We start from the raw sequence: 15,665 nt of genomic DNA, 5'->3' as shown, positions 1-15,665 counted from the left end.
GGGCGGAGGGGCCGGCTCTGCGGCGGCGAAGGGCTGGGCGCCGCCGCAAGGGCTCGAGCCCGCGGCTTCCCATGGGGCTGCGGGACTGGCTGGGCGCCCTGTGCTGCTGCTGCTGCTGGTGCCGCTGCCGCCAGTGCGCGGCCGAGGCGGCGCTGCCCGAGAAGGAGCCGTTGGTCAGGTAAGGGGGGGCACATCTGGATGCGGCACGTGGGGCCGAGTCCAGCGGCGGTGGGTATGGCTCCGCGGGGCGCCGGACGAGGGAGCCGGGCTCGTTTAGTCACAGCGTCATAGGAAAGGAGGGCTATGAAGGGACCTCTAGTGCACCCCCCCGCCCAGGACTAGCCCCAACTAGATCATCCTAGGCAGGGCTTTGTGCAGCAGGGCCTTGAAAACCTCCACGGGTGCAGAGGACAGCACCTGGGGAGGAGCAGGGGGAGCGGGGATTTAAGAGCAGCCTTCAGCTGCCTTGAAGGGTGGAAAGTAGTTTGAACCCGAAACCTGGCCGGGCTTATTTTTTGGTCCCCTGTTAAGGAGCCAGAGGGTCTCTTGAGGGGGACCCCGGCACAAACGCCTCCGTCTCCAGAAAGCCTTGCCCAGGCTGCGTGCAGAGGAGGTCGTCTCCTTTTGCAAGTCCCTCTTGGAGCGAACGCTGCTGTTCTTCACCAGGAAGGTAGTAAAAAACCTAAATCAAGCCTTGGGACTCGTTTTGCCTGAGGGTTATAATGTTTCAGGAATACAGTCTGTTGGCTGGGACTGAATGTCCTGCAGCTGACTTGATGCTTCACATTTGGATGGCCTCATTTCTTGTCCTACCAAATCTATTTGATGGGTGGCTTCCCTGATGCCACCTGCTTTTTTCCTGCCCACTTTACCTAACTGCATGTTTTCCATGAGAACCATTTGATATTTGAGTGTTAACATGACACATCCGGCTTTTGGTACCGGTAATTCAGGGATTGAGGCCTCTTTAGCAATAGACTTATACTGTGAAAGCTGGGTCACAGAATAAATCTTTCTTAGGAAGTAGATTAATTGAGCTAATTGAAACCTGATGGTATATTCAGTAATTTAACATGTGTGCTAAATCCGTGTGCTGTGAATCTTTTTTATTGGAAAGACTGAAGCACACAAACACCACTTTCTTGAAATATTTAGTGTTTCTTCCAGAATATCAGGTAGGATCATCACTGGGTGATGTGTGCTTTGTAACTGCAGTGCTGATACTGTAATTTTACAATGGTCACCATTAATGTTGGTGTCAGCTAATGCCTGCCAAACAGGGGGTAGGCTCTCTTGGAGTAAGGAATAAACTGTGGAGTCTCAAATACCATGAGGTACCAGCAGATTTTATGCAGACTATTGTATGGGCTTGATTTTTAAAACATTTTGATGTAGTACATTGTAGAAAATGAATCTATAGCTATGTCTGTCATGGGTTTCTAATGTGTTTACTACCATTTCTGCACAATCCACAGTATAATGTTTAAATAGGAAAGGTAGAGACTTGGCACAACAGTGCACAGAAGAGGTACTTTTGAGTACATCTAAGTATTGCAAGTCAGATTCTCAGGTAGAGTAGCATCTTAAAGCCCCAATTCATTCATGTGCTTTACTTTACACACAAGATGTTGCCCCATTGACATCATTGGAACTACCTGCAGTAGATATAGCTAAGCACGTATGCAGATAGTTTTTGCAGTAAGGCCCAAATCCTGAAACAATTCCACTGATTTACTATCAGTGTTCATATATACTGTGTATATATTAAGGTGGCTGGATCTGACACTGTATCATTATTTGTGATACAAGAATCCTGCTGCATTTGTTAGTGATTGTTATGACACTGCTTCCTGTATATGAATCTCCACAATACAGCACTGATCTTCACAAATTTGTCCTTTTTCAGTTATATATAAAGCTTTCAATGTTGTAAAAGCACTCCAGTTTTCCCTCTTTTTAAATAACACACAGGACCCCTGTGCCTTCAGATTCTGGTCGAATGTGGTTAAAATAATTTCCCATACAATACCATGTAAATCAGGGCTGTGATCCTGTGAAGTCTTCAGTACATTCAGAATTTTTTTGTCCCCTTTGAAGTCAGCGGGACAGCGAACAGTGCACCAAGTTACGCATGTATACGAGTAATCATTTGCAGAACTGGGGCTCAATGTTCTGTTCATTCAGACTACTCGCAGTACACTGACATCAAAGTCAAATGCATGAAGTCTTTTCAGGATCAAGGTCTATATAGTTCAGAAATGCTTTACTCTGCTTGCTGTGTTGCACAATGGATCTGTCACTGTCATTGTGTGAAGAAAAAATGATCACGTCTATATCACAGGGGTGTCAGACTCACCCTGGGCCCCAGGCTGCATCCAGATGCCACAGGCTCCTCCCAGGCTGGATCTATGGGGCTGCATTTGGGTGGCAGTGTGGGTCAGTGTTGGACCAGGGAAGTACAGCTGCATCGGGGCAGTGTGGGTCCAGGGGCATGGAGCAGGGCCATGCAGTGGCACAGATCTCTGGTTGGGCAGTGGCATGGAGCTGGGAGCATGCAGCTGCATGGACTACATTCAGGCAGTGGTGTGCATCTGAAGCCAGGGGCAGGCAATGGTGCAGACATGGACTGTGGGTTCATACCCCTGGCTCCTTGTAATCTAAATTATTTTTCCATGCTGAAGACACAGTCATTCAGGATCTTTGACCTATGGAAGTATGGAGGGTATAAAGTACTTGAATCAGGCTGGGACAGGGTGCAGAGTTGCAGCCTGAATTCTGGATTAGCGGTTACAACCTTTCTTTTCCCCTTTTCAACATCACTTGGGCTGTTAGAACCTACTGAAGTCACTGAAAATTTTTCCCATGACTTTGAGACAGGCTTTGAGTGTATGCAAGCAGGCCATTGGTTTCATAGAAGTGCCAAACTGTAGTGGTGGGGGCAACAGTTGTGTGTATGAGCTAAAATAAAGATCTAGCTTTCCTAATTATTTTTTCTTATAAAGAAGCTTTTTCATGGACACCTTTCCTTAACACTGCATCAAAACAAGGACCCACTTATTTTGCCTTTATATAAGAAATCATGCAAAAATATGGAACTTTTACTAGCCACATTGTATCAAATAGGCCCATCGTTGTGAACAATATCATTGTTCAAAAACCATCATTGTCAAAAATAAAACAACCTACTAATTAAGCCAGGGGTCAGAAACCTTTTAGGAGCAGTGGGATGAAATAATGCAACTCAGTCCAATACAGGTTGGTGCTTCTTACCTGGTTATCACTTGACCTCTGTGAAATCCCTCTTGCTGAAATGCCATTGATATCCAGGCTTTGTATGCTGGCTGAAATGTCTTGGTGGGCTGGATCTGGCCTGTTGGCCGTAGGCTGCCAACTTCTGAATCAGGCCATTATTTGTAAGTTACGCTATTTTTAATTTTTGAGAATTTGCATGTGGGAATTTTCTCTCTATGATATTGAAAGGTATAGACATTTCTTTGAGATTCTAGATCCCTTAGCTGAGAGGTTTAGAAAATCAAACCTAGAATCCTACTTCTGACATAAGCGGATGTTGAATTAAGTTTCTAAACCCTTTACTGAATAGTTCCAGCCTAATTAAAATGGCATATTAAAGAATGAATCAGCTAGAGACTTCTATCCTAATATATTCAGGTCTCACTAGGCAGTGGTGACATATGTCATGGCAATGCTTTCAGTGTAAATGAATGGGTGAGCATTTAATGCAGCCTTTGTAAAACTCAGGTAGCCTGTTGCATCAGACTTGAAATATGCTTGGTGTGTACTGCTCCAAAGGGGAAACAGTATTTTGTACTCTTTGTTTGGTGGCATTCTCAAGAATTTAGGGTCTTAATACTTGAGTGTTTAGTCTGGATTGAAAGCTCTGTGTTTGCTTGATAGAAGCCAGATTGTGTAATGTGCTGACTGGCTCTGGTTCCCACAGAGACTGCTGTACATAGCTGGGTAAGGTTTTGCTGAAATGCTAATTATTCCCTATCACAGTAGTGTAACTGGGGGATCACCCAGGCAGTTGCAGGTGCCAGTCTGGGGGGTAAATGGGGTACGGATGGGGAGGGAGGGTGCAAAAGTAACAGCTGCAGTAGTATTAGGAGTACAGCATTGGATGGTGGGATGATACTCTAGTTTAGACTTGCCCAAAGAGCATTTTCAGCTTGGACTCAATGGGTCTGAGGGAGTGGGGAATCCACAGGAGAATTTACTATTTAATATTGCAGCCAGCATATTAAAAAACCCACAAAAATTAGACCTGTTTATCCTCACTTTAATATTAAGAAATTACAGGCTATTAATTATGTGCTTGGCAAGACTTTAGCTCTGCCTTCATTTAATTCTGACTTTGACTCTGCCTACTTGTAATTGTGGCATCACAATTAGATTGCCAGATCTGAGAAGAGTTTGATGAATGCTGCATCCTGGATACTACTTGCCATTGCTGCCAGCTGGCCGCACCACTGCCACCAGCAGCTGGAAGCTGCCTCTGCCCAGGGTGCGGAGCAGACCTATTGTGCATCTGCCCTATTGCTTGCTTTAAAACAGAATCCAGGATCTAATACCACTACAAGAGGGTAATCCTCATCATCAGATCTGTACATAATGTGGTGGCCCTTGTTGTGGAGGTCTACCCAGACTAATAGCGACTAGGAGTATCCTGGCAGTTTGAACATGAGGTTCAAATCTCATTAGGGTTAGATTAGCCCTTGGGTTTTTTTCTATATCTGGCAAGGTGAGTGACCTACTGGACAAGACATAGGATTGAGGCTTAGTTCTGGGTGCTGTTCCTACCACTGATTTGCTGAGAAAGTCGCTTCTCTCTTTCTGCCTCTGTTTCCCTACCTGTAAAATGGGGATATTGGTAGCTTCCTTTATTGAGTACTTGTAGATCTATGGAAGAAACTGCTGTGCAAGAGAGAGGTGTGCTTAGTTGTAGCAATAATAGCAGTAAATGCTATGGGCCAGTAATTGGAGCAATTCATGAAGGCAGTTGGGTTATGCCTTCCTTCTGCCAGCTGTGTATCTTGCTCTTTCAGTCTCTGGAATAATTTCTTGAGGCCACATTGATGTCAGTCCTGCACAGATGCTTAGGAAAACTTCATGACACTAATATATCTTTGACCCTCACATATACCACAGTTCCTAATCCTCTTGCCGCGATGCATGTGCTGCATGGTACAGTGCTGTGGCTTTTCAGCCCAGCGGTAGTTGCATTTAAATGACACATTCTGTAATTATTTTATGGAATTCACTGGGATGAGAGAGAAAGTTTTAGAGCTCTGAAGTACGAATGGCAAAATATTTTGAGGATTGAATCTGTTTTGCTGTATCAGTGGCTGGCTGATGTTTGAATATATGAGTAGGATTTAAATTTTGTTCATGCCTGAAGGTGTTCTAACATGATTCTGTGGCACAGGACAGTGTGAACAGGTAGAAATTTTCTTACCTGTTTATCTTGCTATACAAGTCCAGTGAACAAACTTTTGCTTGCACTTAGGATCAAGGCAAAATGTGCAATATAAATGCGGCTTGAAAACCCACTAAAATAAAATAGGCATCATTATTAAAGGGATGGAAGTCCCCTTGAAGCAAAAGTCCCAATGACCTTAAAAAAGCGTTGTACCTTCAATGAAATGGTTTGGTTACAGAGTTGGAAGTTCAGAAAGATTTAATTACAAAATGGTTTTGCAGAATGTGTGTCACCTACTGTAGGTGTGAGAGTGTTGTGCCATCCATGCCTTTGAAGTTTCCTTCCTTTCTTAGTCATTCATTACTGCAGGAGATTAAATGAGAAACAGGAAAGGGTGGGGGGGAAGGATAATTTCTTGCCTAATGGAAGCTAATTAAGATTTCTGTATAAGTATCAATGGGAAGTTATAACAATGGTGCACTCTGAGCTAGTGCACCGCTTAGGAAGTTCTGCAATAGGCCTTATCATAGGCACTAACTTTTATTTTTGCGGGGGGAGGAGGGGAGTGCAGGGCAGAGGGTGGCAGGGAGCTAGGATGATGTACATGTGGAAAGTTTTATGCATTTCAGGTGACAGCCCTCTTTCCAAGAGGTATTCCTGTGGAAGGGAGATGGAAGATTTTGTTTTTTCCCAGAATTTTTTTGAAGTCAGTGTCCATTTAAGGAAAAATTATCCTTTGTTTGAAATGTGCCCGGAAAGCAGGAAAGTTTTGTGAAGTGTCTGATGGGGTGCTCAGAGCATGCATACCAGATCATGTCCTTGGGTGTTACTTTGCATAGTCTCTGAGCTTAGACTGGGGGGACTGGGTGCTTTTGGTCATGCACAGAGGGTGTCAAGGGAACTTTAAGGCTGAATGGGAAGGCACCCAGTCATTTTAAGTGGTGGTTGAGTGGGGGTGCAGAGATGGTTCATGACTACAGAGAAAGGCTAGATTCACACTCATCCCCCCCCTCCCAAATTCAAGAATATAGGTGCCTAAACAGGACTTAAGTATAAATAAATGGAGAAACTACAGCCAAGACCTAAGGGGTGGGGGAAGGGAACTAATACCTCCAAATCTACTTCTCCCAACCTTCATGGCATTCCCCTTGTGCCAGCTCCTTGTGGAGGGACTCTTGTATCTGTGTTTTGATTCAGAAGGAGCTGCCCAGGGAAAAGACATTCCCTGTGGCCTCATATCCTTCTCTTGAAAGCCGTGTGGGTTTTCTAGCCAAAGTAAATTATGACTCTTTCTGTATAAACCCAAGAAAGTTCCTGCTACATCCTTTCAAATTCCTTGGAGAGGGATGGTGAGGCCACGGCAGAGTTCAGCTGTTGGTGTTGCTATGAGGGAGGAGGAAGGTTTGAGACCTTAAATGGTGTTTGCTGCCTCGAAACACTTCTCTTCAGTACTTACAATGCCACTGTTTAGGAAAAGCATTGTCCTGCTTTTGCAGGGGGCAGCAGAAGTTCCCCTCGTTGACCACAGAGTATGTTGGGGAACTTACTGAATTTATACTCATGGCCTTTTGGGGAACGGTACAGCTTGATCACTAGCCACTGATATGCTGAGCCACTGATATGTTGAGAAAGCAGACCATTAGTAATACAAGTGACAGGTGACTTTCCCACAACCTGTTCTTGGATTTTCTTGGCTATTCACAACTAGAATTTGTTTTATTGGACAACACAAGTTTTCCTGGCACTTAATAAGTCATGTGTTTTGGTAACTTCCCCATTACTAGCCCCAAAACCTCCAGCGTTAGCCAAAAGTAGTATATTTGCATGTGTGCACAGACATGCATTGTTATTTCAAAGGAAGTGACAAGAACAGGGATAACAAGTGACATCAGTGCAAAGCTCTGATGTTACTGTCCTCTGCTTATGTTTTTGTGCATCTCAAGGAGCTCTCTGGTTCTATAAGGGTGCATGGACTAGAGTTTAAGGATGGAGCACTGGTGTTACTGTTTTCCTTGTTTGGCATTGGCACAAGTTCAGACTTGACCTAACTGTAGGAGAATAGAACAGGCTGCCTAGTGAAGTTGTGCAATCTTGTTTTCAAGAGTAGCCTGTCTCTCTGGGAAGATTTAGAAACAGTGAATCCTGCATCTATACAGGACTTGGCCTACGTGACCACTGAGGTCTTTCTTTGATCTTTGAATAGATATTTGTATGTGCAAATGGTGGGTCTAATTAAAAATCTCTATAGCCCCAAACGATCAATTTCTTGTAGAAAGCAAACAGGAAAGCAAGTTTAGTAACCTACTGTCCCTCCTCTGATAGTATCAACCCTGAGACCTCCTACTGGTTAGAGCAGTGGTTTTCAACATCATTAGACTCAAGGCACCCGTCCATAACTTCTGTGAACTGAGCAGCACCTCATTTCAAAAACAAATTAATGTATTACAGTGCTTACTTCCTTGGAGAGAGGGTGGGCAATGGGGGTGGGAGATGAACCAGAGAGGGAGAGCCTGAGGCTGTCCTTTTGTACTTATCTCCTCACTCCTCCTGTGGTACCCCTCAAAGGATCTTGTGCCACCCAAGGTGTCCTGACACCCTGGTTGAGAATCACAGGGTTAGAGGCCTTCTTAAACAGTGGCATCTTATCTGGAGGTAGCCTCTGTGAAAAGGCTACCTTGATGCCTGTCAAAAGGCAAAAGCAAGTTAAAAATTGATGGTGATTTTAATTGGCATCCCAGAAGTTTCTGTTGCCAAACTATAAATTTGTTGGTTACATGGGAACTAGGAGGTAGGATCAAATATTAATTTGATGGTCATACTAGGGATTATACATGTAATTCTGTTGATTTCTTGGGATTTATAACGATTAGGATATTCAGAGAACTTGCTTACACAGACACTCATGGGCATTATTTTTAGGCTTGTTTTTAGCCAAAGGAATTAGAGGTTTTGTGAGCCAGTAGGGAACAAACTTATTTCTGAGTCTATAAATATTCATAGTGTACATGAAATCCCCTGCTAGCATGTTGGAGTCCTGAAATACTTAGTAACTAATGCTTTATATTTTGACTGTTCCCACTCTAAGCCTGAATAGCTAAGCTTAAATCACAGATGCCCTAGAGCAGTGGAGACCAACCTTTTTGGCATGTGTGCCACATGGTAAGTCCTACACCCTCCCAGAGTGCCACTCTGATCTCCTTCCTGATCTGTTCTGCTTTGCGCTCCTTGTCTGATCGGTTGCTGTGTTCTCTGCTTCCTTCCTGATCTTCTGCATGCCACAACCCCACCCCCCCACTCACACATGCTGCTTGTGCCACTTGTGGCATGTGCTGCAGGATGGCCAATCTGCCCTAGAAATGGCATTCAGAAGCATCAGCATATGGGCATCACATGGGGTTTGTGATTGTGATGGCTGGTTAAATTGAATGCTTGGTCATGGAATCATAGAATCCTAGAAAATGAGGGTTGGAAGGGACCTCAAAACATCATCTAGTCCAACCCCCTGACCAAAACAGAACCATCCACAGCTAGATCACTGGAGCCAGGGCTTTGTCAAGATGGGCCTTAAAAACCTCCAAGGTTGGAGATTTCACACCCCTCTCCCAGGTAACATTTTTCAGTGCTACACCATGCTTCTAGTGAGAGAGTTTTTCCTAATATCCAACTTAAACTTCCCTTGCTGCAGCTTGAGACCATTGCTCCTTGTTCTGTCATCTGTCACCACTGAGAACAGTCTAGCTCCATCCTTTTTGGAACCACCTTTCAGGTGATTGAAGGCTGCTGTTAAAACTCCCCTCAGTCTTCTCTTCTCTAGACTAAATCGGTTCCCTCAGTCTCTCTTCACAGGTCATGTGCCCCAGCCCCCTAACCATTTTTGTTGCTCTCCACTGGACTCTTTCCAACTTGTCTGCATCCTTCCTATAATGTGGGGGTGGGGAGCAAAACTGCACACAATACTCTAGATGTGCCCTCACCAGTGCTGAATAGAGGGAAAGAATAATAGAGGGTCAAGGCAGTAATAATAATATAGGGTCAAGACACTTTAGTTTTGGAGGGGGAACCCCTTGCTCCTTTTTGAGAATGAGAGGAACTTTCAGAGTGGATCTGTATTTGGAAGAAAAGAGAAATCATAATTTGAGTTGATGATGTTAATCTGAGTCAGAAATGGCTCTGCCTCTGCTCTCTGACTCCTAGAACTATTTTCCCCAGCCCATATACAGGTGTGAGAGTGGGGCATGTTGGGACTTACTGTGTCATGTAGGAATGTGTAAAGGAGTATTTAAACTGCTTCTTTTGGCATAGAAATCTTGCTAAACCTCTCAAGCCAAAGAGGGACTGCTTGGGAATGTTGCCAACTGTAGCCATATACTGTGGAGCCCACTGTTAGTTAACTCTTTTCAGCTTGTGGGTGATCTGGATGTTTTGGAGTTACCTGAACACCAGTAACTTCTGGGGCGGAGGCAACTATACTGAAGCTAAAGGGAGATAAAGCTCTTTAACTTTAGAATCAAGAGTTTAAAAAAATAAATCTGTCTTTGGTGTAGTACCCTGTTGCCTCTGACAATGAGTGTGGTAGTGATCATATACTGAATATGTGGTATTGGACAGATGCTGGCTCTGAAAAAGATCTTTCAAATATTGTAAGATTTTTTAAGGTCTGTGGCTTTCTCATCTTGTCTGAAGTACAGCACCTTTTACTAGTGTAGTGCCCTATTAGTGATGTCTTGTACTGTCAGCACTGGGCAATAGACCAAGTCCTACTGTCAAACTGGCATACAGGCTTCTTGGTCTCAGGGCAAAGGTGCAACCAGAATACACCCCTTACTGTGTTGGGACATGTGTCAATTGAACAGTTCCAGATTGTCACAAATTGGAACCAGTTCACAGTTGTATGAAGTACTGTTGCTCTACCACCATGGGGTGGAAGTAAACACCCAGCCCAGCATACATCCCAGGGGGCACGTAGGAGGGAGTTCTTGCACCCGTGCTTTGGGGGGGGATCCCAGGGACTTGTAGCTAGGGGTGTTTTCACTTCTCTGCTTTTATCCTAAACATAAGTTTGGTAAATGTCAATAGACGGAAATTGACTCAGCTCTGCAATATGGTTGCCTGACTTGGAGTGGGTGGTAAGGACCTTGGACCCAAAGTTTTTTTGGTCCCTAGGGGCTGTGGTCAAGTAGGGAGTGAGGGTACAGCTGGTCATTAAAGATAGCTTTTATTGAACAGATGATCTCACGGCTAAGAAGTGCCAACAAAAGGGGGAAAAGGTGGGGGAAGTGGACAGTAGAATTCTGGCTGGGTACTAGAGCAGCTTGTTGCAGCAGTCTGTTGGAGGGGTGAGGAGCAATGCACTGTGGGATGCCTGGAGGACTGACCAGACTTGTGTCATAGAACACTTGGTGTCCACACCGGGTCACAGCAAACTGGTTCAAAATAGAATGAATCTCCACTTATACTTTTGAACCATTCCAGGCAGATTTAAATTGGTTTAATAGGCTTGTATGTCTGTCTGCATCAAGTTTAAACCACATTAAAAACATTCTAAGTGTTATGAGTGCCTACAACCACTCAGTTCTCTTATGTAACTATAGTGTTCAAACCTGGACATTAACTGTGTCTCTATGTTTTCTTTATTTCAGTGATGACAACCCTTATGCTTCATTTGGAGCCACTCTGGCAAGAGATGAGGAGAAGAATTTATGGAGCGCCCCTCATGACCTGACTCACACAGAGGCAGATGATGACAGGATACTGTATAACATGATTGTTGTTCGGAACCAACTGGACAAAGATTCAGAGGTAAGGACAAAGTGTTATCGCTAAACCTACACAGGTTTGTTAAAAGACTTGTGATGAACCAGTCCTGACACTGCTGAGATCAGATGTCATTGCAAATTATGGCAGTTGATCACACCAGAGAGGTTTTAATCAAATGATTAATCTGGTCACTTACTAATTTGCAGGTATGTATGAACATAGTTGTGATGGTAATTTACTTGAGTAGCAATGTCAAAGAAGAGTTTATTGTAGGTGCTGAGATTACGCATAGCTGAAGGAGACCAAATATTTCCATTTGTCCACTGAAAGGAAATGTTCACTTTGTAAGGGAACACATAATTCCTGAATATAATATTTACAGGTGGAGCTTGACAAGATCATATGATGAAAACAAACACAATTTACTCTAGGGAAGGATGAATAATTCTATGTGCTCTTCCCACGTAGTAAGCTAGGGAAAGCTATGTTTCCCATGATCAAAGCTTGGTCTTCATGCTACCTTTTCTGTATGAGCATACACATTGAAGTTCTTACTGGCTTTTGTTCAATTACATCTTTTTTCTCTCTGTTTAAGTAAGAGACTATACTTGCTCCAAAGAACTTTAGACTGTTTTGATGTTGTGTAGTGCAACCAGATCTCAATTTAGGTAGTGTCCTTTAGGTGATACTACAACACCATTTCTACTATTAGTATCCACAAAGAAGCAGAAGTGGCCCAATGGATGTTTTGTTCTTTTGATAAAATACATGTTCTTTGAGCTGTGTCTCCATCCTGAACTGCAATACACTAGAAAGCAGGACTTCATAAAGGTAATTGTATTTAAAAATCCTGTTCTATTGTTCATTTTATCATTTTATTGTGCTTTGTAATCACATTTTTCCCTGCATTGGGCTTTGCATGTTCAAAACTGTTTTTCCTTCTCCTCCTCCTTTTCCTTGTCCTGCTACTACACCATAAACTTGATATTTTCACAGGAATGTTGATGCCCCTGGCTGAATTAGAACTGTAGAAACTTGTCAAACCAAATATTTCTATAATGGGTAATATGGTAATTATCTAGTACAGCAGAGTTGGCAGATCTGGTTACTATAAGGGGGGAAAATAATATTGTTATATAAACATTTGTTTAATTGGCCTGATTTTATTTCCCAAAAGGGCTTTGTATGTGAAAAGTTTAGTAGCATTAGTGTGCAGGGTTTGGAATGGGCTGTAGACTCAAAATTGGCTACTACTTTTGTAGACTCTACTTTTGCAGACTCAGAGTTGGCACATGCCCTTGTGGATTGGTATAAAGACTGAAATGTTTGCAATGAAATTTGAAAACCATGCAATTTGTACTTTCATTTTATTATGGTATCATGAAAATAATCCTACTTTATCAAAGACTTAAAGATAACATTTTAAACAATATTTTCTAGGAATTGGGACCACCCCCAATGAAAATAAGCCCAAATTGTAATAACATGAGATCTTTATATCATTAGTTAACATTAAATAACATTGATTTTTTTTTATATCAGAGTGAGAGAATACACATTTTTGCATGGAAGGGGGGAGCATGGGATAGGAATTCTTACTGGGACTAGTTTAGTATTCTTACTAACAGAAGATGGCTATCCTGTAACTCTTTGGGCTTCGTGATCACTCATTTCTTACTGAGAAATGATGATTAAAGACTTTTTTGACCCCTAAGTTATTCAAGGATGGTGTATACTTCAAAATAATATTGAAGATGTTCAAAAGTGTACATCTGATTAACTGATGGCTTGAGACTTGTGTCCCCATCCATCAGCATTTAATTCATTCTCTGTTAGAGCAGTCTTTTAATTTAGTTAGTATGGTCATTATGAGCAAACTCTGCTGATGACTGACTATACGAACCATGGTAGATAGATAGTAGGGCTGTGTGAAGCTTTGGTTCCTGATTGGATTTGGTGGCCAAATCTCTGAATCCGAATCAAATCAGGAGACCCTTTAATCTCTCTGAATCGAAGCAGAACCCTCAGAATTGAGTCGGAAAGATTTGATGATTCAGATCTAGACACAGCTTTAAATGTTTTTTTTTTTTTACATACCTCAAGGTACTAGGCAGCTTGTGAATGGTGAGATGTTGGGGTGGATGGAGTGTCCCACAGGAGCACGGGGAGCTCCCCAGCGTGCTTGGCAGTAGGTCTGGAAGTGGGCCAGAAACACTTCTGGTCCACTTCTGGGTCTGCCAGGGAGTGCACTAGGGGTCACCCCCCTCGTAATCCCCAGCTCAGGGACTGGTGCTTCCTGGATCTGGGGGGGCACCTGGGGTCCCCCCATGGCCAATCGCTGAATGGCAGGGCATAGGGGGCTATAGCCAGCGCACTTGGCGGCAGACCCAGAGGAAGACCAGAAGTACTTCCGGTCCACTTTCAGGTTCACCGCTGAGCACACAGGGGGGTGAGGCCCTCTCCATGCTCCTGTGGGATGCTCCATCCGCCCCACCATCACAATGTTCACGAGCCACACCTGGTACTTTGAGTTATGTAGAAAAACCAGTTAAAGGTGTATCTATGGGCAGCAACTGGGGTTCGGGTACAGCTTGGGGGTGTGGGGGGCTGCAGGCCCAGGTCCCTGATCCTGTATCCCTGGGAGTTGGAGGCCCTCTCCTGCAGGGCTGTGGGTGGGGAGTGAGGGGCAATGGCTTGGGCAGGACACTGGCATATCAAAGGTTGCTCAGCACCATAAAGAAGTGGAGGGGGGACAGCTGCAGCTGGACCTGCATCCTAGTGAATGAAGTGGGTAGGGGGAGCTCTGATTTCCCATAATAAAACCCCCCAAATCAAACATCAAAATTCTATAGGTATTTAGAATTGATTTTATTATAGTGATTGAGGCACTGGTAGGCTTCCAAATTTCTTTAAAATGGTAAATATATCAAGAAAACATTGTGTTCAACTGATACCTGCATATATATATAGTGGCATTTAATTTTAATTGTGGAAAAGTGTGGATTTAGGGGGAGGGGTTAATATAAGGGAATTTGTGATTTTTAATAGAGAAAACCAGGATCCATGGTAATAAGATCATTTTTGAAATGGGATGCTACTCAAGTCATAAAAGTTATGGAGGGGTGCCTTGAATCTAAAAAGGTTGAGAAGCACCCATCTAGAGGAAATTTGAAGAGTTTCTTGCGGAGTGTTGTTAGCTTTCATATGTGTAGGAAAGGGAAAGATCTGGTATCTAATATCCTTCACCATAAAGTCAAGTTTGCTTTTTTGCCACTACTTGTGATGGCTGATATAAAACCCAATGGAACTCTGTGTTATTGCAGGAGTTGCTTTCCCTAATCCTGTGCCACTTTGCTGCTAATGTGAAGCTTCCAATTCTATTTGCCAGGGCTACGGTAGAGTTGATAATAGCATGTACTGGCTTTTATGTAGTGGAATTTCTTGCATGCCTTATTCCCATTGTTGCCTCCAGGCCAAGCAACAGCAGATTTTAAGGCCTTACAGATATCTAGGTATTTATTTACCATAACTTGCTGATTCACTTTGTCTGCATCAATCCTTGAGCAGAGGTGGTCCAAAACAGTATCTGGGGCAATCTTTTTTTGTCAGAAATTCCCATTAAGACATTAGTGGCCAGTTCCCAGAAAGCAAGTCTGTCCCAAGGATTGACTCTTGCTACAAGAATTAAGGCAGAGAACAAATTCTCTTGCTATCAGCAAAAGCTCCTCCAAAGAAAACAATGGTACAGAGTTTCTTTTGATATGCACAGGCTTCATAAAACAGGACTAGGTGGTGACACTTACCATGACAAAATAGTTGTCTTTCCTTGTATTTCTTAAAGTCAAAATGACATTAGTAAAGTTAATAAAGTGACTTCACTGTAGGGAGTGCAGTGGGCTTTTGAATATATTTGTCTTTGGAAATGAAATGTCCATCTCATTTTGATTTCAGTCTTTTTGCAGAGCAGTAATGATGATAAAAAAAAATTACTGAATTTCTGTGAGAAGTGCAGGATCAGGACCAAACCCAATGGTTCGGTTTGGAAGCACTCCTAAAAACGACTTATCTGAAGCAGTACTTCTGGGAACAATGTGACACAGTAGCTTCCTAGAATATGATTGACGGTGTTACACAGTTAACAGCAGAGCCTGGAGTGCACTTCAGTCTCCTAGTCCAAGCCAGTGCCTTGAAACTATTGCTTCCTCTGCCTCTAAGCCCAGTATCTTAACACCTTAGCACCTTTTTAAAATTTTCATTTCTAGTGACTCTATAGTAGTCAACTTCTATGATATTTTTATATAACTTTTAAAATATTTAGTAATATTAGGGGCTAACCTGGATGTCTCCAGACAGATTATAAGTCTGGGCATGCACTGAGTGGAGGCATTGCTTGATCTGGTCCTGGCCAAAGAGCAAGACCTGGTCAGTGATGTGAAGCTTGAGACGAAGCCTGGTGACAGCAACCATGAAT

General features: G+C 43.2%; 1 protein-coding gene across 1 annotated transcript in view; it reads left to right on the top strand.

The window, feature by feature from the left end:
• Window positions 1-25: 25 nt before the first annotated feature.
• Window positions 26-15,665, top strand: part of MREG (melanoregulin) — a 45,005-nt gene continuing 29,365 nt past the window's right edge. Inside the window, exons 1-2 of the mRNA XM_019554594.1 lie at window positions 26-178; window positions 11,077-11,236. Coding sequence (XP_019410139.1) covers window positions 72-178; window positions 11,077-11,236 — 267 coding nt within the window. The 5' untranslated portion in view covers window positions 26-71. The remainder of the gene's footprint in view (window positions 179-11,076; window positions 11,237-15,665) is intronic.

This window comes from Crocodylus porosus, unplaced genomic scaffold (genome assembly GCF_001723895.1).
Source record: "Crocodylus porosus isolate Cpor-Errol unplaced genomic scaffold, CroPor_comp1, whole genome shotgun sequence".
Classification (NCBI taxonomy): domain Eukaryota; kingdom Metazoa; phylum Chordata; order Crocodylia; family Crocodylidae; genus Crocodylus; species Crocodylus porosus.
This window is presented reverse-complemented; position numbering and strand designations above follow the sequence as displayed.